Raw genomic sequence first — 27,872 nt, 5'->3', positions numbered from 1 at the left:
ACCAGCCACGTCGCGCGCCTGAGGGCCACTGGGTAATGTAGTTCTTTGTGGTCCGGGCAGGGGATGGCGGAGGCGGGGCAAGAGGCGGACTTCTCGTCCTCGCTTGCGTCAGTCTCGGGCACGGGGCGGGGCTGGAGGACTAAGAGCCCCAGCACGTCCTGCCCCGCCGGAAGTGAAGGTGCGGGTCCGGCTGTGGGCTCTGAGAGGGTGAGGCGCGAGGAAATACCAACGCCGAGAGTCAGTGGGGGCGGGTAGGGGACGCTGTAGCTGGGACCATTGAAGGGGTGCCCCTGGGCCTGAAGGTTTTTTTGTTAGGCGGTACTACACTCCCCTGGAATAGAGGGGATGAGAGGCGGGGATGCGCGATCGTGGGTAGTCTGGCGACCAGCAGTTACTTCCAGACGAGGGGCGTGGCGAGAGGGGGCGAGGTTCTCGGAAGGCTCTTAAGAGGTGAAACCCTCCGATTGTCTGTTTATATAGGAATCGTGCGAGTTAAAGACTAGTGCGATAGGTATGAGAGGCAGAAGGAAGATGCAAGACCCTTGAGAGAGGGAAGTGGGTGCGCTGAACGTGAAAGGAGCCCTGGTTTCATCCAGTCCCTACCCTGCCTTTCTGTCCTTACAGCCCCTGCCCGGATGGCAGCAGTAGTTCTAGGGGGAGACACCATGGGCCCTGAGCGTATCTTCCCCAATCAGACTGAGGACTTAGGGCCACATCAGGGTCCTACAGAAGGAACTGGGGATTGGAGCAGTGAAGAACCCGAGGAAGAGCAGGAGGAAACAGGAGCAGGCCCAGCAGGCTACTCATACCAGCCCCTCAATCAAGACCCTGAACAAGAAGAGGTGGAACTGGCACCAGTGGGTGAAGGCGAAGATGGAGCTGCTGACATCCAAGATCGGATCCAGGTATGGTGGAGGAAATTGTTACTAAGCAGATGAAACGGAATGTACCAAAAGCTGGCCGCAAATGATGTCTCTGTGGTTCTGCAGGCCCTGGGGCTTCATTTGCCAGACCCTCCACTGGAGAGCGAGGATGAAGAGGAGGAGGGAGCTGCCGCGTTGAGCAGTCACAGCTCTATCCCCATGGACCCAGGTACAAAACCCAAAGCCTTATTCCTTCGTTTAGAAATCGTTACCAAGAAAATGGAGTGGCTTAAAGCCAGTAAGATCTGGGCATGGTGGTGCACACCTTTGATCTCAGCGCTCATGAGGCAGAGGCAGGCTGGTCTCTTGAGTTTTAGCAAATTCCAGGACAGCCAGGGCCAAATACAACCCCCACCCCGATCGCTCCCCCAAACTTTATCTGAAGTTGTATGGATTTCACGTTAGGGGTCCCGGGTGAATCCTGTAACTAGGGAGAGAGGAGTGGTCCATCCTTTACCCCTAACCAGCCTGCGGCCTTGCTTTCAGAACACGTAGAGCTGGTGAAAAGGACGATGGCTGGAGTAAGCCTGCCTGCGCCAGGGGTTCCCGCCTGGGCCCGGGAGATATCGGATGCTCAGTGGGAAGATGTGGTACAGAAAGCCCTCCAGGCCCGGCAGGCGTCCCCTGCCTGGAAGTGACCAGAGAGCGCTGCCTTATCTCCCTGCGTTCGATCCAGGACCAGCACAGGACTAACCCCTCTGGTTTAACAGCCTCCTTCTCCCCTGTCCCTTCATACCAGGCGAATCCAACCTCAGACCCACTTTATTCAGTTCTGTACATATGGGGACACCGGCCCAAGCCCAGCCCACCTTAGCATGTGTCACTGTGGAGAATAAAGCACCCTATGTACACAGCCAAAAGCCACACTGTCTGTGCCTGAATCCCGGTCTAGCCCTCCCCAGGCTTTAGTTTCTGAGTGCCCAGAGTACAGGTGAGGGCCCGCCCTGCGTCTGTCTGCAGACATAAGGAAATAAACAGGCACTGCAGGGAGCCATGCTGGGAGCACAGCTCCTGCCTCTGTCCTCTGTCATTATAGCTCTGGGAACCAAGAGCACAAGGGAAAGCAGTCAGCCACAGGGTGGTCCCTAGCAAATGTGTGATCCCAGGACTGCTGCTTGCCGGAGAGGGCAATGCAGACGGTTCATTCTCCCCACTGGCCCGCAGGGCCCTAGAGTCATCTAGTGTCCGTAAAGTACTTGTTCATCCTATGTTGTCTTGGTTAGGTATAGGATAAAAAGGAACACACTTCCGACCCCTGCCTGCACAGAGCTAGGTCTAGGGGCCTGTTTGTGCTGCTGGGGAATTGGATCCCCTCCAGCTCTTCACTCCAGGGGCCAACGGAGCTTAGCATGACTTTGGTGACAGTCTCCTGCTGTACCCTGCAGGGAGAGGAGAGACACCTCAACTTCACATGAGGATCAAGGGGAGAGGAGAGGAACATGTGACTCCTGTATTTCTCAGAACAGTTTCAGGTAGCTGTGGGGTTAGGAGCAGGGGGACAGGCACCCCCAGGTTGTCTAAGCACTGAGCACTCAGTGCTCAGCCTGTCTGTACTAGCCACGGGGAGGCATGAACACATTTAGGGGAGAAGAGGGAGCACTCTGGGCACCCCGCTTCCAGTGCCTGCATCCGCTAGAGTAACCAGAGAGGTGCTGCTTTGCCCCAGGTCAGCCAATAAGGAGCAGAGGGTGGAGGGCTGGGCTGCATCCCAGGGCTGATGGGCTCTAACCCTGTGGGACGGTGGGGGGTCAGAGAGCCTCCTGGCTGGCAGTTAGAAATTCTTCTGCCCGTTTGTGCGCCTCCAGGGCCTTGATGGTGTACACATCCTGTGGCAGCTCTGACTTTCTCCGGAGCAGGACCTTCTCCTTCTTGATGTCCTTCAGCATCTGTGTACAGACAGGGAGGCCAGGGATGGTGACCACAGTTCCCAGGAGCTTTCATTTTCCTGTTTCTGCTGGCTCTCTCTAGACCTATCACTGCCACCCCAGCCCGACCCTTGCCCCTGGTGTCCTCACCTGCACGGCCTCTGTCTCCACTGTCCTCTTTAGAAGCTGGATGTCCTCTGCTGTGGGGGTCTCTGTCTCCATGGAGTACACAGGGGGCAGTGGCGGAGGAGCTCGAAACATAGGGTACTGAGGGGGCGAGGGATGGACAAATGGTGAGAAGCACTTCTGAGCCTCTCGTGGGCCTGTTTGCCTCACTCTTCTCCAAAGCCTCTCCCACCTGAGCTCAGAGCAGGGGCCTAAAAGCCTCCCTTACCTGGGGATTGAGCCGGGCCAGCTCCTCAATCTTCTGCCACATCTCCTCTCTTTCCTTCATTCGGAACCGGCCCCTAGGGGAAGGACAGAGAATCGGGGTTAGGGACAGTGAGCTGGAGGTAGAAGGTGACAATCCTCTCAGGAGAGAGACTCACTTCTGCTTCTCTGCCTTGTACTGTTGTGTACAATCGTCAAACAGCTTCTGGTTCATTTCCATGAAGAGCTTCAGGGCATTGTAGATCAGTCCATGGATTGTCCTGCCACCCAGAGAAAGATGGCATTGAGGAGGCCGGAGCCTGCTGGCGGCGGCACACCCCAGTCTGCTTGGTCCCAGGTGTCTCCACTGTCGTTTCCAGTTACTGTTCCTGATCACTAACCTCTGCACTGTAGAAGCAGCTAACTCCTGACTAACTCATGCACTGGAGGGCATCTGATGGTGCACATACTGGCCCACAGGCCTAACCCTTCCTTGGCTCACGTTCCGTGGCCTCCCAATAACATGGAAGACTGCCAGCAACACACCAAGTCTCCTTTCAGCAGGAAAGCCTTTTTACAAGTCGGACTCTGTTTTTTAAGCATATCACGTAGGTCCCTGCAGCCTGGGACGTCGCCAGAGCTGGGTGATGTGATACAGGTCAGCTAACTGGTACTTCGAGGATGTCTCATTAGCACCTTCTCTTGCCAGTCAAGCCCTCAGGGCCCTACACTTAGTAGTATTTGGTGGGCATCAGCTCTGTGCCCTGTGTTCTATGCCCTCCCAGTGTGGAATACCCAGGCCCACCGTCAGCACGAGCTCAGTGCCCTACTTGTTCCAGTGGCTTTTGGAGTTCCTGTAGAGTGCAGGAAACATGATGGGGAGGACGCGGGCAGCATTGTCACTGATCAGGCTCATGATGTACTCGTTGTTCCAGTAGTAGAGGGCGCGCTCTGCCACCTGGCAAGGACAGGGGAGTTCAGTGGGCACTCCATGCCGTTCTCAAGACCTACCTGCTCTACCAAATCTGGGAGTCAGTGAGCCTGGTCTGACCTGGAAATGGGGGCTGGAGACACACTTGGCGAGCTGGCGGAAGAGCGGCTCCATGACCTTGCTGAACTCCGAGGGCTCAATGACGTCCAGGATCTCCTCCAGCTCATTCAGAAACATCACCTCTTTAGGGCTGTGGGTCTTAGGCCAAAACTTGAGAAGTCCTACAATCACCTGCGAAATGACATGAGGATAAAATCCCTAACTGCTCAGCTCTCTGGGAAGCCCTTCTGTTGCCTTTCCCCCGCCTACCCTCAGCTACTGCATGGCTCCTCTGCCTGGACCTGTCTCCTGAGAATATAGGTTGTGTTTCCCTTCAGAGAAAGCCACATAGCTCAGGCCTTCCGAGCACCCACTGCATTACTCGTAGTTACCAACCAGAGCGAGGGGCGCTGCTGGAGCTGGGGTGCTCTTGGGGCTAAAGCCCTTGCCTGAGATGCCCAAGGGCCTAGGTTTATACGTGGCCACAGTAAACAGAAACAAAGCCAATGGGTAGAGATGGGCACGCATTGCTGGCGACTGGAGTCCCAGAAGGGAAATTACCGGCTCGGTGAGACTGCTCTCCTTCTCCAGGAACTGGACCACACAGTACGCCAACTGCAAAAGGTGGGGGTAGAAGGGACATTCAGCTCTCCATGACAAGCAAGGTCCCCAGATAGAAGGGCAGGGATAGAGGATTTACCACAGCCACTCTTATGCTGACAGGACTCCCTGACTCCCTCCCTCCCTCCCTCCCTCCCTCCCTCCCTCCGGAGGCTCAGCTGAGGGCAGCTCTGAGGAAGGCAGCTCACCTGAGGGTGGTATACACTCAGAGACTTGACTTTGTGAAGTGGAAGCAGGACACGGATGAGAAACATCTTGTGCTCTTCCTTAAGGGGCAAGGCAAAGCCATTGATGATGCTAGAAGTCAAGGGGCGTCTTTATGACCAAGGGCTTCCTCAGTGGGCCCAGCCCGTCTCCCGCCCGCTGCATCCGCACTCCCCACTCACCTGCCGAGGATCTCTAGGAGCTCAGCAATCCCATTGTGATGCTCAGTCTCATAAATGAACCTAATAGAAGAAGGCCATCTTGACGCCACCCCTCCAGCATGCTGCAGTCTTCCCTGCCTTCCTCTTCCCATCCCTCCTCCTCAGAGGTGTGCTGTGCTCCCAGTCTGGGCTCATGGCCTCACCTGTAGAAGATGTGGTTGATCTGCCTACGAATATAAGCCCGGAGCCCCAAAAACTTGCCATAGATGCGATGCAAAATGGTCTTGAGAAAATCCCGCTCTCTAGGGTCTTCACTATCGAATAGGTCCAGGAGCTAAGAGCAGAGGTTAATAAGAAAGGCAGTGATTGAGGCAGCAGCCAGGGAAGGCATGGGCAGGGGTCACAAGGTTGTCTGGGAGATGGCGTCAGGTGTCAGAGAAGCAGAGTGAGTTTATCATCGGGCCCTCCAGCGTGCTCTCTGGGTGCTCTCTGCGTGTTCTCTGGGTGCTCTCTGGGTGTGCGTGTTTATACCCACTGATCAAAGAGACGCACCTGCTTGCTTTTCCCTCCAGGTACACTAGGAGGGAGACACATGAACTCCCAGTATAATCAGACTAAGGGGAAGAAGCGGGCAGGGCACGGGTGAAGGAAGGTGGGGGGTAACAGTTCACGGGAAGGGCAGGAGCCTCAGACTCACAGCAAGTACAAACTTCTGGTCAATGTACTTCTTGGCTATATTTGGCTGGAAATCTGGAGACTCCAGGAAACGTAAGAAAAACTCATACACAAGCTGCGGAGGAAAAGAAACTTCACTGAGGTGTGACCCAAGGACTGGAAGTTGCCCCCTGCTACAGTACAGGCCTGAGTGACCCTGTTTCCTATTGCCAGACTGTCCCTTCTGTCCCTTCGCCCCGCACCTGGAGGTGCGGCCAGGCAGCTTCCAAGGTAGGCTCATCTTCCTCAGGGTCGAACTCGGCTCCTGTGGGATTCGATGAAGGAGGCAGCGTCCGGAAGAGATTCACTGAAAACTGAGGCGTGAGCCTGACTTAGAACACTGTCGAGGCTTCCCCAGGGGCTCCCCCCCGCCCCTCTGTCCTCTCCCTGTGCCCACCATGGTGACAGCCTCAGGGTAGATGGCCTCGGTGACAACATCACGGCTATGGGTGATATACTCCACCATCTCATTGAGTCCTGCCCGCTTCACCTCTTTAAATTTGAGGTCACTGAGTGGGTCTGACACGAAGTCAAAGAGGACACAGCACTGGCGTAGTTTCTGGATGAACAGCTCCTCACGTTCCTGGGTTGGTGAGTCTGTGGAGGTCTCGGCAGTCAGGTGCATGTCCTCACTGTTCTTGTGGACCCCCCTTCCCACCCTGGCCCCGTTCTTCCCCCTGGCACCTCACTCACAATTGCACCTCTCATGTCTATAGTAACCCCTTTCCCCACACCCACTCACAAACCAAAGCTCACAGCCCCGAGGCCCAGCTCACCAGCCCGGACTGGTTTTGAGTACCTTTCAAGGCAGGAAGTTTCTGTAGCTCCCGGTTCTTGCTGAGGTTGAAGCGGGAGGAGCTTTGGCGTCGTTCTTTCTTGACAATCTGGGGTCCCCCTGAGTACTTGATTTTGCTGAGTTGTGTTGGGGGTGGTGTGCTGTTGCTGGGTCGCTTATTGGATGACGGTGGCTGAGACTGGGGCTGGGGCTGGGCCTGGGCATAAAAGCAATTAAATTTATTGAAGCCAGCTCTTCACAAGATGCCCTCTACCCAGCCTTGACCATCTACCAGCCCTAGTCTAGTCATGCTTGTAGAAAGATAGTGAGCTGTCCCTGCCCAGGAGACAGGCCAGGGACAGAGATAACTGTCAGAAAGATCCAGAAGGCAATGTAGGAAGAGTCCTATCCATGTGTCAACAGTGTTGAGTGTTCACATGTTAAGAAGGCAAAAGTAACGGGATGGATGGTGACAGAGATCAGCAAAGTAGTTAACAGGGTGGAAGGTCTAGCTTAGTGGTAGAGCACTTGTCTTGCAAGGCTGAATTCAGTCCTCAGGATGGGAGAGTGTAAGAGCTGACGGAGAAGACACGAGGCACCTTCTCAATAGTGGAAACACTGTCATGAGGGCATTTGGGATGAAGCACAGAGTGTGGTCTACCTAACACTACACTGGACACACCTCACACTACTGAGTGTTCTACATCCTTTAGTTTAAAACTTAGTAAAAGAAATTTGTTCTTGAGTCTTACCACCTTGCCAGAAATTTAGTTTAATAAAAATTCTGTCAAAAAAAAGCAGCCCTGGGACCAGATAAATGTCTTAGTGGTTCAGAGCATGCACCACTCTCACAGAAGACCTGGGTGTGTTCCCTACACCCACACTGAACGGCACACAACTACCTACAACTCCAGTTCAAAGGACCTGATGTTGCCCTCTTCTGTCTGGCATGCATGGGCATCTCCATACTTCTGTCAGTAGACAGCCAGCTACATGTATATGCGCACACACACATATATACATACATATATATATACATACATATATATACATACATACATATATACACACACACACATATGTATATATACTCACACATCATACATACATATGCATACATATATACACAGTAATAAAGGACTTAACTAAGTCAGGCATGCCTTTAATCCTAGCACTTGGGTTCAAGGCAGAAGCATGAGTTCAAGGCAAGCCTGGCCTTCATAGCAAGTTCCAGGCCAGCCGGAATTAAACCAGGTAAGACCGTGGGAAGGCGAGGGAAGGAAGGCTGGGAAGTCGGTAGGTTTGAGGGTTTAGACTCTTGCTTATCCCTGAATCTCACTTCCTGCCTTAGCACAACCAAACTCTCACCTGTGGAGATTAATATTCAAGAATATACTAAAGGCCGGCCGTGTGGAGATTAATGTTCAAGAACATACTAAAGGCCGGCCGTGTGGAGATTAATGTTCAAGAACATACTAAAGGCCGGCCGTGGTGGGGCAAGCTTTCCATCCAGCACTCGGGAGGCAGAGGCAGGTGGATTTCTAAGTTTGAGGCCAGCCTGATCTACAGAGTGAGTTCCAGGACAGCCAGGGCTACACAGAGAAACCCTGTCTTGAAAACAAAAGATACACTAAGCCTAGAAGGCTTGCTGATACCTGCAGTCCATAGCCCTAGTATTTAGGAGGCTGCGGGAGGAGGATGACCATAGTTCTAGGTCAGCCTGGGCTAACAGTAAGACCCTGTTTTTTAAAAACAAACAAAAAAACCAAAAAAAAAAAAAAAAAAACCTAACAGAGATGGCTCAGTGGTTAAGAGTACTTACTGCTTTTTTAATATTTAATTTTATGTGCATTTGTGCTGTATGTATGACTGGGTGAGGGCGTTGGATGCCCTGGATCAGGAGTTGCAGACAGGTAAGCTACCATGTATGCTCTGGGAATTGAACTGGGGTCTCTGGAAGAACAGGCAATGCTCTTAACCACTGAGCCATCTCTCCGGACCCCAAGAGTACTTACTGCTAACCTCCAGTGCAGAGCACTGGACTCAGCACCACTCATGCAGCTCACACATGCCTCTATCTTGGAACGCTATCGGTTCCAAGTCATCTGAAACCCTTCTAGCCTCCTTGGGACCCTGTACATAACTGTGTAACCCTCACGCATATATGTGCACACACAGGCACATACAGACTGTTGGAGTCAGCCCCCAGTCTGGGACTTACGAGCAGAGCTTATTTCCTCACCATAAGATGCGGCTGAGCACAGTGCCTATCTTACAGGCTACAGAAGAACAGAAGCAACAGCACCTGGCTCTCAGCGGCTGCTTTGTAGGGATCTGCTGCTCCTGCTGCTGCTACACCTGATAGCTCTATACCTGGGTCCTACGAATGTACCCTAGAAACGCCACCCCAAGCCAGCCCACTTAAATGCGCCTTTGAGTCCACTATCCCCTTTGCCTGAAAAGCCAGAGACCAGGAAGTCACTGGGTCTGGTAATCACGCCTCTCTAAAAAGCTGACTCAGCTCACCGAGGCCCTGCCGGCTCACTTCCACTTCCGGTATGTTCTACTGTTGCTGTAACCACTCACTCCCAGTGATACCTCTTGCTTAGTCTATTTTTTTTTTGTTTGTTTGTTTTTTTTTTGTTTTTCGAGACAGGGTTTCTCTGTGTAGCCCTGGCTGTCCTGGAACTCACTTTGTAGACCAGGCTGGCCTCGAACTCAGAAATCCGCCTGCCTCTGCCTCCCAGAGTGCTGGGATTACAGGCGTGCGCCACCACACCCGGCTTAGTCTATTTTTTTGTGCCCCTCCCCATCGATAGGGTTTCTCTGTGTAGCTTTAACTGTCCTAGAACTCACTTTGTAGACGAGGCTGGCCTTGAACTTAAGAGATCTGCCTGCCTCTGCCTTCTGAGTGCTAGGACTAAAGGTATATGCCACCAGTGCTGGACGTACAGGGATTTTCAATTGATCACTTTGCCTTGGCTTCCAGAGCGGCGGCGGCGGCACTGTAGGTGTGTTAAGTCTATTTGTGCATCATCCCCTTCAACTAGAGCAGGGGTTCTCAACCCTCCTGATGCTGTGACCCTTTAACACAGTTCCTCATGCTGTGCTGACCCCAAACATAATTTCACTCTGACTTCATAACTGTAGTTTTGCTACTGTTATGAGTCATAATGTAAATATTGGTGTTAATGATAGTCTTAGGTGAGCCCTATGAAGGGGTTTTCCACCCCAAAGCAGTCATGACCCACAGGCTGAAAACCACTGACGAGCTGGAGAGATGGCTCAGCAGTTAAGAACACCGACAGCTCTTCCAGGGGTCCTGAGTTCAATTCCCATCTGTAAATGAACCTGATGCCCTCTTCTGGAGTATCTGAAGAGAGCAATGATGTACTCAGTATACATTCAATAAATAAATAAATAAATAAATCTTAAAAAAAAAAAAGATAATGGAAAAAAGAAGACCACTGAGCTATAATGAAGTTCGTGATAGCCAGGCCCTGGTTTGTAACCCTCTGGGTACCCTAGAAGTGGCATCTAACAAGCACTCATGTATCAATAGGACCCAAGCCTCTCCTCCCTCCAGGCGTTCTCGCTCTATCTCCATCGACAACCTTAGAGCAGCAGTTCTCATCTGTGAATCTTGACCCCCCCCCCCAGGGTTAGATGACCCTTTCACAGGGGTCACATTAGATATGTGCATATCGGATATTTACATTATGATTCACTACAGTGGCAAAATTAGTTATGAAGCAGCAATGAAAATGCTATGGTCGGGGTCCCCACACCACGAAGAACTGTGTTAGAAGGCGGCACCGTTAGGAAGGTTGAGAAAGAATGATGTAGAGCAGCAGAGCAGGGGAAAGAACCCAGAAGACACAAGGCGCCCGGTGGCACCCTGACAGACGTCATACTGGGGACCTGACAGACGTCATACTGGGGACCGTTCTGAGAAAGAAGGCTCTCTTCCCAGAGAGGGAAAGCACGAGCTCAAGAAGGGCCATTAGCTAGATCCACTAGTTGTGGGGCACACCTTGGGCCGGGTGGATCTCTGTTTGAGGCCAGCCAGTCACAGCTACCCAGAGACACTGCCCCTAAAAAGGGGCAGAGGGGCCCTGACTACTTCCAGAAGACCCAAGTTCAATTCCCAGCACCCACATGGCAGCTCACAGCTGTAATTCCTGTTCCAGGGGATCCAATACCCTTACACAGACATCCTTGCAGCCAAAACACCAATGTACATAAAATAAAAATAAATTATTTTTAAAAAGTTAGCTAGAGGGCTGGAGAGATGGCTCAGCAACCACACTAACTGCTCTTCCAGAGGTCCTGAGTTCAATTCCTAGCAACCACGTAGTGGCTCACGACCATCAGTGATGGGATCCAAGGCCCTCTTCTGGTGTGTCTGAAGAGAGCTACAGTGTACTCATATAAATAAAAATTAATAAATCTTTAAAAAAAAAGTTAGCTAGATCAGTAATTTTCTAACCACTGTCCATGTAAGGTTTCAAGAGAACACGGGTACATGGATAAAGAATAAAATGTCCAAACCCAGCCAACAACATGATGCCTAAGGGACCTGCTATCCTAGGTCCGCACTGTGGCGAGCTGCCGTGATTTCTACTCTAGGTCCGCACTGCGGCGAGCTGCTGTGATTTCTACTCTAGGTCCGCACTGCAGCGAGCTGCCGTGATTGCTACTCTAGGTCTGCACTGCAGTGAGCTGCCGTGATTGCTACTCTAGGTCCACACTGCAGCGAGCTGCCGTGATTTCTACTCTAGGTCTGCACTGCGGCGAGCTGCTGCGATTTCTACTCTAGGTCTGCACTGCGGCGAGCTGCTGCGATTTCTACTCTAGGTCTGCACTGCGGCGAGCTGCTGTGATTTCTACTCTAGGTCCGCACTGCAGCGGGCTGCTGTGATTGCTACTCTAGGTCCGCACTGCGGCGAGCTGCCGTGATTTCTACTCTAGGTCTGCACTGTGGCAAGCTGCCATGATTTCTACTCTAGGTCTGCACTGCAGCGAGCTGCTGTGATTGCTACTCTAGGTCCGCACTGCGGTGAGCTGCCGTGATTGCTACTCTAGGTCCACACTGCAGCGAGCTGCCGTGATTTCTACTCTAGGTCTGCACTGCGGCGAGCTGCTGTGATTTCTACTCTAGGTCTGCACTGCGGCGAGCTGCCGTGATTGCTACTCTAGGTCTGCACTGCGGTGAGCTGCTGCAGTGGCAAAGCAGCCAAGTGGGCTGTCTGCTTCATCTCACTGGGTTGCTCAGTTTTTTGTTTTGCTTTGTGTGTGTATGTGCTATGTGTATATGCATGCCCATGTATATGAACACAGATGACATTGTGTGTGCAGAGCAGCGCCATCAGATGTCAGAGGAGAACATGACAAGCTTCTTGCCATCCACCTTGTCTGAGGCAGGGGCTCCTGGTCACTCTGCGAGGGCCAGGCTAGACCACCTGTGAGCTTCTGAGAAGTCTCCTGTCTCAACCTGCCGTTTTGCTGAGGCTCACTAGCCTGCGGGAGTACTCCCCCTCCTCAGTCTTTCTATGGCTAAGGATGGAACCTGCCCCCTCCCACCTGTGCTTATCTACTGAGCCCCTGGCCTGGCCCAGCCTGACTTCATAAGGATCCAATATGGGAAGCAGCTGAGAGACGCCAGCCCAGAGCAAAGGCCCTGACTGCCAAGGGCCAGTGAGGTACCTCCTGTCTGTCTCCCCTTTCCATGCTTGTCAGAAAGCAAATGTGGCTGTGTCAGCCACTCACTTCACATTTATTCTAAATCCTCCAGCGTCTTCTAATGACTCTCCACTGTCCTGGGGTGGGTAGGAGACACATGAGCCCCCTGACAACTGCAGCCCCCACAAGGATTCCTGACCTAAGGCAACCCAGCAATTCTGCCTTCCAACTGGACTTTGTCCTGTCTAGGCCTTCTGAGCCTCTGTAGAGGCCTTTTTTTTTTTAAAGATTTATTTATCATATGTAAGTACACTGTAGCTGTCTTCAGACACTCCAGAAGAGGGAGTCAGAGCTTGTTAAGGATGGTTGTGAGCCACCATGTGGTTGCTGAGATTTGAACTCAGGACCTTCAGAAGAGCAGTCAGAACTCTTAACCACTAAGCCATTTCTCCAGCCCTGCAGAGGTCTGAAGTACCTTCCACTGCAAACTCTACACGCACCCAGGAGGCCTTCATGTACCCAGATCTCCTGCCTCTACTTCCCTAGTGTGTTCCACATGAGGCACTGTGTATAAAACCCAGGGCTTGGTGCATGCCAGGCAAGGGCTCTACTAACTGAGCTACCCCCACCCCCAACTAGAAGAAATATTCTAACAGGAAGATGGAACACAAGATTAGTAGAAAAAGAAGCCGGGCAAAGCGGTACATGCCTCTGCTCCTCGCTATACAGGAGACCAAGGCAGATGGATCGAGTTTTCAGCCTAGGCTACACAGCAAGACCATACCTCAAAATTAATTACAAAGTGCACAGACAGAACCAAACCTGGTGGTTTATACAATATTGAAAATGTCACTGTGGGCTGAAACCAACCTGGGCTACATAGCAAAACTCTGGTGCAAAACAATTAACAAGAACTAGCGAAGTGGCTCAGCAGATAAAACCACTTGTCCCCAAGACTGACAATCTAAGGTCAGTCCCCAGGACCCAAATGGTAGAAGGACAGAATCAACTCCTACGAAGCTACCCTGTGACCTCTATGGAAACACACAATACATACATAAGTTAATAGAAGTTTTTAAAAAAGCCCAGATTCCATGCTGAATCTACTGCATCATGAATTAACTGGTTTAATAAATGGAGGCCGCTTTAGTTTAAACCTTGAGATCTACAGAGGCATCCTCTCCCACTGTGACATCCGGAGCTCCAGCTAGCTGAGTTTAGTTCTTCCCATCCTCCCTTTCTTCTCCAAACATCTCACTCAGCATCAAAGAGGAAAGGTGACTAGGACATGGCCCTGTCTTCAAAGAGCTCAGAGACTGGTGGGTGGGCGGGGCAGCCACTGAAGCCGCTGATGGAAAAGCCAGCGCAAAGAACACAAAGGCTGTGGAAAAGGGATGGTTACCAACTGACTGGAAGGATTAGGGAGGACATCTCTAGAGGTGACTTTAAACAAGATTTATTTGGGGGTGGGGGGAATGCGCCTGTGTGTGTGCACACACGTGTGCGTGTGTGAGAGTGTGTGTGTGTGTGTGCACGCGCACGTGCAGTGTGTCTTAACTACAGCCTGTCTCTCCCATCCCTGATGGTTAATTTAGCTCTCAGAGGGCAAAGCTGAGTTAAGTAGCTAACCTGAGAAGACAACAGAGCAGGTTGAGAGCAGTGAACTCATGAGTCACAGGCAGAAGCTCACTGGCTCAGGAGTCTGGACTTACAAGGGGAGAATAACCAAGGCAGATGCTAGAAAAACAAAATGGAGCAAGAAAGGCTCTGGACTTTGGCTTTTAACTATGGGAAATGCCAAAATTTGTTTTATTTTTAAATAGGGTCACACACTATAGCCTGGGTTAGAACTTAAGAAGTACAGGCCAGCCAGGCAGTGGTGGCGAACGCCTTTAATCCCAGCACTTGGGAGGCAGAGTCAGGCAGATTTCTGAGTTTGAGACCAGCCTGGTCTACAAAGTGAGTTCCAGGACAGGACAGCCAGGGCTACACAGAGAAACCCTGTCTTGAAAAACCAAAAAAAAAAAAAATTACAGACCAGGTTGGCCTTGAACTCACAGCAGTCATCCCATAGCCCGCCACAGCCTCCATACTGTAGGACTACGGGTGCGCATGAGCACACCTGGCTCCATTAGACTTCGGTGGGTTTGGTTTGTTTTTGAGATAGCATCTCTCTGCAGCCCTCAAATGCACAGAGCTCCGCCCGCCTCTTCATCTGGGTGGTGAGTCTATGCTGCAGGCCACAGGCCCAGCTCAAGGTGGTCCTCAGAGAGCTTGGCTGAGGGCACAGCTTAGGGGAAGAACCAGCTGTGCTTGAGACACACTGGTCCAACCCCAGTACTGGGAAGGAAAAGGGCAGGACTATAAAGCCCAAAGGTCTGAGGATAACAACTGTGGCCTTGGAGCTGAGGTGCAGAGGCTGGACCATCCTTCCCTCCTCCCTGTACCCGGAACTCAGTATGCTAATAAGTCCATTTCTCCAGAGCCAGACCAGAGAAGATCTTAACTGCAGAGGCAGGCCACAGTCTCACCTGACATCTCAAAGCCACTTTCCATCCTAGGAGCCTCCTTCGAATCTCAGAGCATCATTTAGCCCGCCAACCCCAGCTCTGCCGCTCACCCGCAGAGCGACGCTGTTCCCTCTGTGCCTCCACATCTTCTATAAAATGGGGATGATAAGAGAAAGATCCTGGGGGAATGCAGTGACAGTTACGTGTGCATGCAGAGCCAGGTAGAGTGCAGCCCAACGTCCGCAGAGCTGAGCAGTGCCCCACCCAGCTGTGTCTGCCCAGAATCTTTGACCTTACTTGGAATCGGGTCTTTACAGATAGACATAATCAAGTGGAAATGACCTTCTGTTGGACTGGACAGGACTGTCCCTGACTGGCATCCTTTTAAAGAGAGAGACTCAGACCAAGACGCAGGGAAAGTGCTGTGTGAGGAGGAAGTGACGTGGTGCATCTGAGAACAAAGAGCCCCAGCCTGCGGAAAGCCAGCAGAGAACAGAACAAACCTGTCCTGAAACCTCAGGACAGGACTAGCCGACGGCCCACAGAGGAAGGGCTTGCCATGTCATCACAGCAAACAGTTTTGGATGCCCAGGACCCACCTAAGTCAGGTGGGCATGGAAACGGCCTGTAATCTCCAGGAGCCACATGCGAAGGGGAGCAGAGGCCAGGGTCTCTCCCCTTCCTCATGCTGCTACCCTTTAACACAGTCCTCGGGCTATGCTGACCCTCAACCATAATATTATTTTGTTGCTATTTCCCAACTGTAATTCTGCTGCCCTTATGAGCTGTAATGTAATGTCTGCTATGCAGGACAGCTGATATGTGACCCTGTAAAAGCTGGAGATCCTGAGGCTCAGAACACTGCTCTGGGGCAAACCTGCTAGTCTGGCTAGTTCAAAGAGAACACAGAGATTGAAGGAGACAGCAAAAAATGTCAAGAAGATGGCAGCAGCTGAGGAGGGCATCTGATGTCAGCCTCGGGCTTCTACACACATGTGCACACAACACTCATGCACCTCCACACATGTGAACACATGTACATACATGCACACACCACACACACATGCATACATAAAAATTAAAACATTCAAATAAAAGACAATGAGACAGCTCAGTATTTGTAAAGGGCCGGGGCCCGGGTGACCTGAGTTTAATCCGAGACCTACATGGTGGAAAGATCCTGCTTCCAAAGTTGTCCCCTGACCTCCACCAGTGTATCATGGCGCACTCGCACATACACTACGTAAACAAATAAACAAATGTAGGGAGTCAAAAAAAAATTGAGATGCAGTCTCAAAAATGACTAGGCCATTCCAGGACAGCCAGGGCTACACAGAGAAACCCTGTCTCAGAAAAAACAAAAAAGAAAAAAAGAAAACGACTAGGCCAGCCTCTGCCTCCCCAAGTACAAGGATTAACGTGAGCACAACCATATTCCATCCAAGTGTATGTTCGTTTTGGTTTTGCTTTTCAAGACAAGGTTTCTCTGTGTAGCCCTGCCTGTCCTGGAACTCACTCTGTAGACCAGGCTGGATTTACAGAGATCTGCCTGCCCTCTGCCTCCCAAGTGCTAGGATTAAAGGCGTGCCCACTACCCCTTGGCCCTATCCAAATGTTTTAATTCTAAATAAAAGGACCTCAGATGCTGGAATCTTGCAGAGGAACCTGAACTCAGTTCCCATAACCCATATCAAGTGGCACACAATAGCTTGTGACTCCTCCTGCAGAGGATAGAGCACCTTCTGGACTCTGCAGGTAATCTGCACACACGTGTACATATCCAAATAGACATAGACACACACACACACACACACACAAAGACCTCAAGGCATGTTTTTTATGCTACTCTTGACTTCAGATTTCTAGCCTTCATAACTTAAGACAATTAATTTCTCCTGTCCCAGGCCACTGGTCTATGGTAATCTGTTTTGGCTACCTTGGAAAACTAAGACAAAATAACTGCTCAATAAAAGTAAATGTTTCCTGCTCTAATTATTAGGATTCATTGAATAACACTTATGGCAAATGCTTGACATAGTGAGTTTGGCCTGAGGAGCCCAGAATTCTACACCAGAAAAAAGGGCGAGAGGGAGCCATGATAGATCCCTTGGCCTCAGGGATGAAGAGACAGACAGCTCAGCAGTTAAGAGCACTGGCTGACCCAGGTTTGGTTCCCAGCACCCACATGACTTCTCACAACCACCTGTAACTCCTTCTAGGGGATTTAATGCCCTCTCTCTGACCTCACAGATACCAGGCATGCCCGTGGTACACAGGCATACATGTAAGCAAAACATCCATACATACACATAAAAATAATAAAATAAAAATTTAAAAGGACCACAGTCTCATAACCTAGCCCCGATTTTGTCAGCATCTCTGTATCCATCCATGAGCACCTTCCTGCAAACTCAGGAAGTAAAGCTCCTGTAGCCGCCTCAGAGTTAAGTCCTGGAAAGCTTTCCATGAAACAGGACCCGCAGTGGGCTTTGGCCCTCTCCTTTTCTAGAGCAACTAAGACCATGGCCACTTACCTGAGCAGAGCCTCAGGAAGACCTGGAGAAACCCAGTGGTCAGGCACTGCCTGCCTCTCCAGCTCACAGCGCGCACTGGCCTTCATTCCCCACTTACTAAGTGCAGGCCTGAGATCTCATCCATTCCCTCCCTCCCTAGCTCAGTCAGATGTGGCACCCCACTGTGCCAGGAACGTAAGAGTCTCCTGAAGCTACAACACCAAGAAGCAGGGAGTTCACCAGCAGCTATAACAGTATAACAGTATAACCAGTATAACACAGTTGTGAAGTGTAGCCAAGGAACCTGGAGAGAGAACAGCAGCTCACCGCCCCGACCATGCCCTGGGGCTTCCCGGTCACAGCAGGATACTCTCAGAGAAGATAACCAGTGTGCTGAGTAACAAGACTGGTAGGCAGTATGTGGGGAAGGCCTGTTAAATCCTGACTCTCAGTCTCTGGCTGGGTTTTGTTGTTAAGTTTGTTCTAGTTTTGGTTTTCAAGACAGAGTTTCTCTTCCTAAGAGTGCTGACTGTCTGGGAACTCCCCAGGCTGGCCTTGAACTCACAGAGATCCCTCTGCCTCCTAAATGCTCAAGGTAAGGGCACGCCCCACCCCTCTACCCTCCCCCTTGCTGTTTAATATTGGTCACTAACTCTCAACTACTTTCTCAGTGAGTCACCTCTGAAAGGGAGAGTGAGCCCAGAGGGCGTGTATCAGACACCTTTGCTATGACCCACAGAGAGTGCACGGGTGTGAGGCAGAAGCCACACACCACCACCCATCTGGGACCACAAGGTTACAGCGACTGGGGACAAGGACCAGTAGAGACTGCTGATCACCAGGAGAGCAGACCCTTCCCACCAGAGTCTTCACTAATCGGGTGTGGTTTTTAACTGCAGGGGTCTGGAAATCCAGCAAGAAACCTAGCCTGTTCCTTCTTCTGATAACTCTTCAAGTCCGAAAACAGTGGTCACCAATGTAAATGTTAGTTGGATCTCTTTAGAGGGGACAAATAGCCTGGAAAAAAATCTAAACCCATAGTTATTCCCAAACACTGGTCAATCTCCTTTCTCAAAGAAGGCACAGGTGCGCCCTGAACAGTTTGGAGCAGGAGAGCAGAGGAGGTATGGCAGCCCCCCGGCCCCCCCCACCCCCCACCCCCCCCCACCCCCACCCCACAGGGCAGTCCAGCAGCACAGCATCCCAGTGACCGCGCCCCAGATGCTCGGCCACATCCCCGAACTTCCCTAAGCCCCTCCACTCTCCAGAGTCTTGTTTGCCTGTTTATTGCTTTATAGCTCTAGACTGCTGAGCTGTGCTGACCTCTGTTCACAACTGTCCTTTGGTCACCCGGAGACCAGAAGTAGTGGCCCCAGCCCTGCCCAACTCAGGGACACCAGCCACTCCCAAGCCCCTGCCCCACCCAGATCCATATCAAGTGACTTGATATCCCACGAGGCACTCGAGACTTTTCCCCTTTTGGCCAGGCCCACAACCTCCCAGCGCCACCCTCCATCCCCCACCCCCGCCAACCACCACCTTATTGAGTTGGGGTCCCGCTGTATAACACAAGCTGACCCAAACTCATGATCCTCAGCTTCTCAAATGACGAGTTCACAGGCATGCATATAAACAGACCCCACATTGAGAAAGAGTGTATGGATCACACACATGCACACACTGGAAACTAAGCCCAAGGCCTTAAGTATATTAAGCACGGCTCCACTACTGGCCATACCCTTAGCCACTGAAAAAGGCGCCATCAACATTGAAAGTGGTAGACAGAAAACAACCTCCGGAGAAATCTAAAGAATTTGAGACAATTAGAATATGTACGTATTTGTTCTACACCAGCCAAATCCTGCTCAGGAGCAGTTGAGATCTGCTGTCCCTCTAGGCTGTAGGAGCATCCCTCCCTTCTGCCCGTGTGACTTGTCCCCCTCAGACCCTTCCCCACAGCCACCAGGGAGCTGCAGCTGCGTCGGTGTGAACAACAGGGCCACTGGTCATTTTTACCTCATCGGGGTTCTCCCCTCCACCATCCTTGCTTGAGCTGCTGGGCTTGGCTGTGCCTTTGGCAATCTTGGGGGGCTCCTGCTGGAGGAAGATGGAGTTAGGGTTAGCAGAGATCGAGAGAGAGGCCAGGACAGGCCTGAACTGCTTAAACCTTTCTGTTATTGTTGTTGGGTTTTTCTTGTTGTTTTTGTTTTTCTCTGTTTGTTTTGAACTGGACCTTCCTAGGTCTGTGTTTTAACTCTGCACCATCCAACTGAATCAGTTAAAACCTACTGAGTCGGCTGGGCATGGTGGCACACAACTTCCATCCCTGCACTTGGGAGGCAAAGGCAGACAGTTTGAGCCCAGCCTGGTCTACAGGGCTCAACCAGGGCTACACAGAAAAACTCTGTCTCCAAAGAACAAAAATAAGTAAAATCTCTACTGTATCAAGCCTGGGACACACAAGGAGATTTTTAGATTCATAATCAGGCACGACACTGTCCTTTCCTCCGTCTCCTCACCAGGCTGGAGGATGGCTCAGGATGGTTAGGAAGCCCTCAGTCGGGAAAGAGCTGAGGTGAGATAGCCTAAGGAGACAAGCTGGTCAGTCCAGCTTCTGGGCAGCTTAGTCAGAGGTGCCCAAGGCTTTCTCGCTAGAGCAGAGCATCTCTGTCCCCTCAGGGTCACCCAAGGCTCCAAGACTCGGGGGCATTTATTTAGGCGACATAAACAGTACCCAGACAAGCGGGTGCTGTTGCATGTAACAGGATGCTAACATCCAGAAGCCTCCCACCCAAAAAATCGCTCAGTGCCTCAGGCAACAAGCCTGGGACAGAGATGGAGGTGAAGTCCTGAATTGTTAACAAACTGTGAGCACCAATCGAAAGGTTCCCTTGGGAACCTGGCAACTGGCTCAGAGCCCTGGCTTGTCCAGCATCTCTTCCCAAGCTCTGGGCCAAAACAAAAGCAACCACACAGGGACAGGATGGGGAGAATTCGAAAGAGACTTGAGGATGTAGCTGTGACTGCAAGTGCAACACCAATCAATGCTGTGGCCCAGGCTGCAGGTCGTAGGACCGTCCAGCTGGGTGACAGACCTTTGTGGCTTGATAGTACCAAGCTAGAGCTTGGTCTAGTTATGAGCACGTGTCTGTAAAAGGGGCAAGAAGAAATTCTAGCGTTTCTTAAAGGGAAAGGCAGCCTATTCTATCAGTGTAAAAGCTCGGCCTGAGATGCAACAGCTGCAGGATCCGGGATGTTAACAATAGAAGGGAAGGGGGGGGGGGCAAGATGATGCCAGAGGGGCTGCGTGCATGGCAAAGCCACAACTCGGAGGCACGGGAGAAACGGGCTGATGTCCACAGGACAGACTGAGGCCAACAAGGATGGAGTTTCTCACGGTGTGGTTGCGTGGAAACAGGCTGCCCAGGGAGGCTGAAAGCTCCCAGCCCTGAGCATCTGAGCAGCCAGCGGCTGGCTGACCTCCCCTAAGGCGTGCTACAAAAGGATTCAAGCCTTAGATGAGAGCTGGGCTGGAGGACCTTGGAAATCACTTGCAGCTCTGAGAGTCTGCAATTCGACAGCAGCCAAGCCCCTTCAGTAAGAAGTGTTAAATCAAATGGTTTGACTATGGATGCAAGCTGATCCCAGGGAGAAGAGTTCTGTGTGGGCTGGAGCAGGGGGGAGGCTTTCTGGGGGTGGAGAGGGAAAACCATTCCCGGATGGGGAGCAGCTCGAAGCTCTGCCTAAGAAGGAAGGGGCGCCTGTGAGCTGAGCACTCACTCTCCCTGCCTGTTGACCAGGCTGGCCACACTGACTCCTGTCAGATGCTCTCAGCAAGTGATGGAGAGGGGAAAAAAATGGAGCCAGGACCCAGCACCAAAGTGACTGAGAGCACACCACAGCCACCGGCCTTCCCACAAAGCTGACCCAGCGCCACCCAGGGCTGGTGTCTCCTGGCTCACAAGCCACCTAAGCTTCTTGTACCCCACCCACCTTATGGCACTCAGCACGACGCCTGGGACACATCTCTCAGGGATGCGCCTGAGAGATTCAGCTGCCTTGGTGTGTGGGTGTGAGTGGGCGTAGGGGGACCGGGCCCACGAGCCTTGCTCCCTGTCTTCTGAAGAACAGGTGAAACACACGCTGTGGCCCGGCCCAGCTGTCGCATGACAGGAGGCACCGGCAGCTTGTGAGCCAGAGCTGGGTTCTGAGCTCAGCTCTTACCGCTTATGCGCAGTGGGGTGGTAAATTAGCCTCTCTCGGCTTTTTCCTCACCTAGTAAACAAACAAACAAACAAACAAAAATGGTAGGAGCCACTTCTCTTGGCCCAGTGTCTGGCACAGAAAATCCAAATGCCGTTAATACTGTTACTGTGAACAAGAAAGTGCGAGGGAGCAGGGATACTTCATGCAGGAAAATTAAAAAAAAAAAAAAAAAAAGACCTAAATCTAATCTCAAAAGAGAAGGACTCTCATCTCACCAAAGACTGACTCGGCACCAACCTACTAAGCACACAGTTTTGGTACTACCTCAAGGAAACAAGATATGTCCGCAATTCATTCCCACCCAAGGCCGAACATCAAGTCTGTAAGTAGGCCCAGGAAAGACTTCCCGAGGAAGCAGCAAAGGAAAGCGAGGAGAAAGGAGAAAGGGAACAGGTGACAGATGAGCAAGGAGCCTCCCCCCAGCTGTCTTTGTGCCTCATCCTGGTACACCTCAGTCACACTGTCAGCTCTCCCCCTCAGAACCTGAAGGAGGCCAGATGCAGCCCGAAAGCCAGTGCAGGAGATCAGCTCTCATAAAGGCCTCCACGGCTGCCCCCACGCATCCCAGCCCTTCCTGTACCCTTTCCCAACCCAATCACTCACAGCCTGAGGAAGTCTAAGAATTCCCCCTCTAATTCTCCACCAGCCGCTAGGCAGCTGGGACAGGATCTGGTGCAGACTAGAAACTACAGATTCTTAAGGAGACCACTTCTTCCCCTAACCTCCACAGCCCTTAGCCCCCAGTTTAGCTGTCTCGGGTGCGCGGTTTCTGGAGCTAGATGGCGCACATCGGCAAGCCCCCTCCCCAAGGACAGGACCCGGGAAGGGCACACAACTCTGCCCGGGTCACCACCTAGGACACCATCACCCATCCTATGCTCTAACTCTCAGACCGAGACGCTATAGTGACAGCCCACAAGCAGAGGCACCTGGCAAACACAGCAGCCCCGGGATGAGGAGTTTGATTGATAAGGTTAGAGATGGGAGCCCAGCATCCCTAGGGGGCAGGGGGGGGGAACATGAATGCAATGCACCTCTGGGGTCCTCAGGAGAGTGGACCACTATACCAGGCCAGAGCCAGCCCCACACAAGGGGCCAGCCCCAAAGCTGGTATTCCAGCCTCCCCAACCAAGTCTGCTTCTCTGAAGAACCACAGATCTCAGCAAGAGCAGCAAACAGAGGGAAAGGCAGGGACAGGTGAGGGCATTTTGGATGTAAAACAAGATAACGCCAAGAAACGGTCTGTGGGGCTGGGAGCGTAGCCCAATGGTACTCACATGCTTAGCATGTGCAAGACCCTGCGTTAGATCTCTGTCACTGCAAATAATAAGGAAATGGCCCGTGTAAGGACATTGCAACCAAGTGTATTGGACTGCAGGATGAGAAGAGAACTAAACAGAGCAGGCCAGATTTCTGCTTTAATATGTCCCAAGAAAGAGAAACCCTGTCCTGGTGCAAGAAAGGAAATGCAAAGGTTATCCTAAGGAATACTGGGAGGAGTCTCTTCAGATTAGAAACCGCGTCCTGTCTAGGGCGACCATGGAAGCCAGCTGATGCCAGTTAGGCACTTGCACAGAAGAGCCCTCCAAGTCAGGAGACCTGAGATTGCAACTGGGCCTCCAGCAGGATGTGTGACCTTGGACAAGTCCCTTCCTCTGGCACGGCCTCAGTCTCCTCATCTGTACCACTAGGATACTACAATGCATGTGCTCCAAAGCTCCCTTCCAGCACCGACGTTCTGGGGTTCCATCAACAGAAGGAAGGGCTCGGTCCTGGCTTACAAGTTTGTGTGTAAAGGAAGACTCGAGGGAGGGGCCTAGTCCAGATTTGGGCGGAGGATAGAAAAAGCAGAGTGGTTCTAGGTCAGGGGCTTGTCGTGGAGGGAGAAGGGACTCTGTACTGAACTGTGGAAAGGCCGTCTTTAAGCTGGTGAGAAGAGGGAAGGGGGTGCACAGGGCGGGGGTGGGGGGAGTACTGGAGGGAGATGCGGTCTTAGATGAGGACTGTCCCAAACCGTGGGGGATCAGGGACAGAGAAAGGCGGGGAGAAAAAGGAAGGGAGTGAGCTGGGAGTGGAGCCGATCTGGAGGGGGCCGGGGGGTAGGAGCAAAGAGGAAGGGAAGAGGGATAGGTTGGGGGAAATCTGTCCGGGCAAAGACGAAGAGCTGTCCCAGCTGCTGCACGTGCCGGGGGTGCTGCCAGCCGCGCGGCCCTGGGGCTGGCCGCGGGAGTGCTGCGGGGGGCCGGACCAGAGGGTCAGTCTCAGGCTGTCCCGGGCCTGCCTCGGGCCGCTCCCAGAGCTGTGCGCAGGCCCGGCGGCGGAGGCGCGAGGGGAAAGGCCACGCTCACCTTATCCTTCTTCAGTTTATAGGGCATCTCGGCCGGTCCACACCCGGCCCGGCTCCTGCGGCCCCGCTCCGGCTCCGGCTCTGCTCGGCCGCACTCGGCCCGCTCGGCGTCTCTTCGCCGCCGCCTGCGCGCTGCGCCCGGGCCGAGCCGTGGCTGCGCTTCCAATTGGCCCGAACTCTTACAAACCTGCCTGACAACCAGGCGCCGCCTCCTCGGATTGGTCATTGGCGCCAAGCAGCTTCCCTTTTTTCTCATTGGAAAGAAAGAGTACAAACCGCCAGGGTTCGGCTCCCAGAATTGGCTGGAGTGGGAGGTCCCGCCCTAGAAAGGGTTGGGCTTCGTGGAGGAGGCGGGGCCATAGGGAAACCCGAGCTTGGGTGGCAGATCTATCTGTTCTACAGCGTCGCCTTGTGCTTCGTCCTCTGCTATTCTTCAGTCCTTTGAGTTCTGCTCCTTCCCTCCAGAAGTGGCTCTCACGTTTTCCCCTGCTCTTCTACCTGTCCTGCTTCGTTCGGACTGGAAGGAAAAGGCCCTAACACGAAAAGGGCACCTTTCTTCACAGTAACTTAAAGTAGCTCAAATTGCACACGTGAAATTGATAGAGAAGACTCCCAAGGGTACTCCCGGGTATTCATCAAGTCTGTCCTAGATCACAGTTGCAGAGGAGCAGAGGGGGAAACCTATCAGCGGTGGAACCGGACTGAAATAAAATAAGAAATCCTGGCTTGCTGCAGCTTCAAGACGTGGGTCCCTGTAGCTACTGCAAGGGTGCTGGGATCAGTAAACCAGCTGCGTTTTGAGCCACGGAGAATGAAGTGGAAAAGCAGCTTCATCGGCCCCTACCTGAGCTGCCGCCGCCGCTGCCGCACCCAAGCTAGTGTTCTAGTTGGTAAGACTGAGTTCTTGCCCTCAGGTAGTTCCCACTCTAATGAGGTTCACAGACTCGTATTAAGAGATGATTAAAATACAATCACATAAATTACACAAACCTCAGAGTGACATGGAAGAATATAGTTTAGTTATCCTAGTAGGCAATAGGCTACATTAAAAAACTGGAAGTGTGATGGTTTGCCCCTGTAATTCCAGCTCTTGGAAGGAAGAGAGGCAGGACATCAGGAGTTACAGATCAGCCTTAGCTATAGCCAGCTGTAGACCAGTTTGGACTACAGTAAGAACCTCTTAAAACAAAACAAAACAACAACAACAAAAGACTAAAAACCCACCGGCCACCACAAACAACAACAAAAAACAACTCTCAGAACTAAAAAGTTACAAATAAGCCTGTAACTGTTTGTTCCACAGGTAAGAGACCTTGGCATGAATAACTAAACAAATAGTCAATAATCCTTACACAAAGAGCAGTAGCCACAGTAATGGGATAGATGGGGGCTGGGAAGATGGTGTTCTTCCAAAAGACCTGAATTCAGCTCCCAGCACCCACATTAGCTGCTTCACAATTGCCTGTAACTCCAGCCCCAAGGGATCTGATACACACATACACACACACACACACACAAGCATATACATACATACATACATACATACACACATACATACCTCCTTACACATAATTTTAAAACTTCAGCAACAGAATGGGAACGAGAAGACAAGGCTCAGTGGTTAAGAGTACTTGCTGTTCTTCCAGAGAACCTAAACCAGACTCCCAGCACCCACACCAGCAGGCCTGTAAGTCCAGCTGGGGCCTGACGCCCTCCTCTGGCCTCCATGGGCACCTGCACACACTCAGACACATGCACATGAATGATTTTTAAAAAACTGGAATGAATAGCCAGGCGGTGGTAGCGCACGCCTTTAATCCCAGCACTTGGGAGGCAGAGGCAGGTGGATTTCTGAGTTCAAGGCCAGCCTGGTCTACAGAGTGAGTTCCAGGACAGCCAGGGCTACACAGAGAAACCCTGTCTCCAAAACAAAACAAAAAACAAAAACAAACAAAAAAACGGAATAAAGAAGAGAGGATGGGCTCCGGAGAGGAGTACAGTCAACAGGATTTGGTGAGTCACTGGACTGGGCAGACAGTATCAGGGAAAGGATGAGTTGAAGGTGACTCAAGTGATGAAAGACAGTTAGAAGGAACTGGCGTCACAATGGCCAGAGGCAGGTAGAGTGTGCTAAGCCCGGAATATAACACCTTGATTTTGCAACTAGGAGGTGTCCAGTGATCTTTGCCAGGGAAGCCTCAGACAAGCAGGAGCTTATAGTGCCTTCAGGAATGAGCGTGGGGTGGCTCTCCTACAGAAATAGCATTTTACTTTATGACTAATCATGAGTTGAGGGCAACACCGCAGTGGGCTGCATTTCTACTATTGTTTGCAGGGGGAGGAGCCTGGGGAGAAAAGGTGTTTGTTCGCTGGTGGATATTCGTATCTGTATGAGTGTAACTGAGGCAGTTGTCCTCAGATGGAACTGAGCAGCAGATGTCCTTGCCCACACCCAAAGCCTCCAGACGCACTATAATCCTGAGGCATAGACTTGCCTCTGACTATGTAGACTCTTTAGACCTGCAATCCTTGCTTCCTCTACAGAGAGTTAGGCTGCAAGTGGATTTTTTTTTTTTTTTTTTTTGGTTTTGGGGGTTTTTGTTTTTTTGTTTTTCCTGCATGAATCCAAGTCCCCAGCACCCTTTGTTGTTGTTCTTCTTCTTCTTCTTCTTGCTACAGGGTCTTGCTATGTACCTCAGGCTGTCCTTGAACTTGAAATCCATCTTTTCTCGGCCTCTAAAGTGCTGGGATTACAATACCATCATGTGCATGCTGTTTTGCAATGTAAAACGAGGGACTGGGATTGGAGCTCAGTGCCCGCCAGGTATGTGTGAGGCCCTAGGTTAAATCCAAAAAAAAAAAAAAATGTGTATGTAAGCACCAGTGTAGACAGGCCTGATGGTGCACACCTCTAATTCTCAAACTCAAGAGGCTGAGGTGGGACTGCCATGAGTTCAAAGCCATCCAGGCAACCCTGTCTCAAAAAAAAAAAAAAAAAAAAAAAAAAATCCAGTACTTGAGAGTTGGAAGCAGAAGGATCAGGCTCCACAGTGAATTCAAGAGCAGCCCTCAAGCCACTGAGAAGGAAGGGGCTGTCTGTGAAAATACCATGACCATCCTCGTCATCAGTAATTGCTTCAGGAGCACGAGTGCCTGGGCTGGATACTCAGCCCACCTCCAGCATTCTAGGACCTGGGTGTGGCCACAGACCTGGGCATAGCCACACATCCACAATCCATGTGCCTGAGGAGGGCAGGCACAAAAGGATTCCTCTGCGTTGGTGGCCAGCCAGTCTAGCCAAATCAGTTAACTCTAGGTTATATAGTCAGAAGCCCTACCTCAATAATAATAAATAATAATAATAATGTGGAGAGCAATTTCAAAGGAAACCTTTGTTTTTTTTTTTTTTTTTTTTTTTTTTTTTTGAGACAGAGTTTCTCTGTGTAACAAGCCCTGGCTGTCCTGGACTCGATTTGTACACCAGGTTGGCCTTGGACTCACAGAGATCTGCTGCCTTTGAGTGCTGGGATAAAAGGCTTATGCCACCGTGCCTGAAGAAACCTGTATTTTCTAACGTTTTCCTCCCAAATTAAAACATTCCATCCTGCAGGAACCTTATTAAGCAGGAAGGCAAGCAACTCAAAGTAGCTTCAGGAAGTCCCTGAAACTGACTAGATTCACCAGGTCCCTTCCTGTCAAAGCAAGCAATAAAACCTGAGAAGTCGCGCTTAGAGAAGTGAAGCCAAACTGCAAAGAAGACTCCCAGAGCAGATCAGCCGCCTGGTGGAGGTTTACAGACCAGAGGAGGTACCCAGAAACGACACTGGCCAACCGCTAAGCTGCCTGCAGACTGTGCAGTGTGCTCCGGCTCCCACAGTGCTGGAGTGGGCTG

The 27,872-nt window shown here is 51.6% G+C and overlaps 2 protein-coding genes across 6 annotated transcripts; one reads left to right on the top strand and one right to left on the bottom strand.

The window, feature by feature from the left end:
* The first annotated feature begins 48 nt into the window (after window positions 1–48).
* On the top strand, window positions 49–1,783 carry Mea1 (male-enhanced antigen 1). Of its 3 annotated transcripts, none has more exons than XM_052192097.1 (4): window positions 49–178; window positions 625–905; window positions 990–1,092; window positions 1,410–1,783. In XM_052192097.1, the coding sequence occupies exons 1-4, from the start codon at window positions 64–66 to the stop codon at window positions 1,559–1,561; spliced, it is 651 nt and encodes a 216-aa protein (XP_052048057.1). In that variant the 5' UTR covers window positions 49–63; the 3' UTR covers window positions 1,562–1,783. The 3 variants fall into 3 exon arrangements, with proteins under 3 accessions (XP_052048057.1, XP_052048058.1, XP_052048059.1); XM_052192098.1 differs by having other exon boundaries at window positions 120–207; XM_052192099.1 differs by lacking the exon at window positions 49–178 and adding an exon at window positions 228–251.
* On the bottom strand, window positions 1,668–24,151 carry Ppp2r5d (protein phosphatase 2 regulatory subunit B'delta). 3 transcript variants are annotated; one of them, XM_052192083.1, is made up of 17 exons: window positions 23,982–24,151; window positions 19,384–19,464; window positions 6,687–6,879; window positions 6,285–6,484; window positions 6,091–6,201; window positions 5,871–5,963; window positions 5,377–5,507; window positions 5,195–5,254; window positions 4,997–5,105; window positions 4,749–4,802; window positions 4,209–4,379; window positions 3,988–4,115; window positions 3,337–3,438; window positions 3,183–3,255; window positions 2,939–3,055; window positions 2,653–2,809; window positions 1,668–2,302 (listed from the first exon to the last, which is right to left on the bottom strand). In XM_052192083.1, exons 1-16 carry the CDS (start codon window positions 24,006–24,008, stop codon window positions 2,672–2,674), a joined length of 1,788 nt encoding a protein of 595 aa, XP_052048043.1. In that variant the 5' UTR covers window positions 24,009–24,151; the 3' UTR covers window positions 1,668–2,302; window positions 2,653–2,671. The 3 variants fall into 3 exon arrangements, with proteins under 3 accessions (XP_052048043.1, XP_052048042.1, XP_052048044.1); XM_052192082.1 differs by having other exon boundaries at window positions 1,668–2,809; XM_052192084.1 differs by having other exon boundaries at window positions 1,668–2,809; window positions 19,384–19,461.
* Window positions 24,152–27,872: the final 3,721 nt, after the last annotated feature.

The sequence above is a fragment of the Apodemus sylvaticus genome, chromosome 9, assembly GCF_947179515.1.
Source record: "Apodemus sylvaticus chromosome 9, mApoSyl1.1, whole genome shotgun sequence".
NCBI classification, from domain to species: domain Eukaryota; kingdom Metazoa; phylum Chordata; class Mammalia; order Rodentia; family Muridae; genus Apodemus; species Apodemus sylvaticus.
The sequence above is the reverse complement of the archived record's forward strand: the minus strand, read 5'-3'. Positions and strand labels throughout refer to the sequence as shown.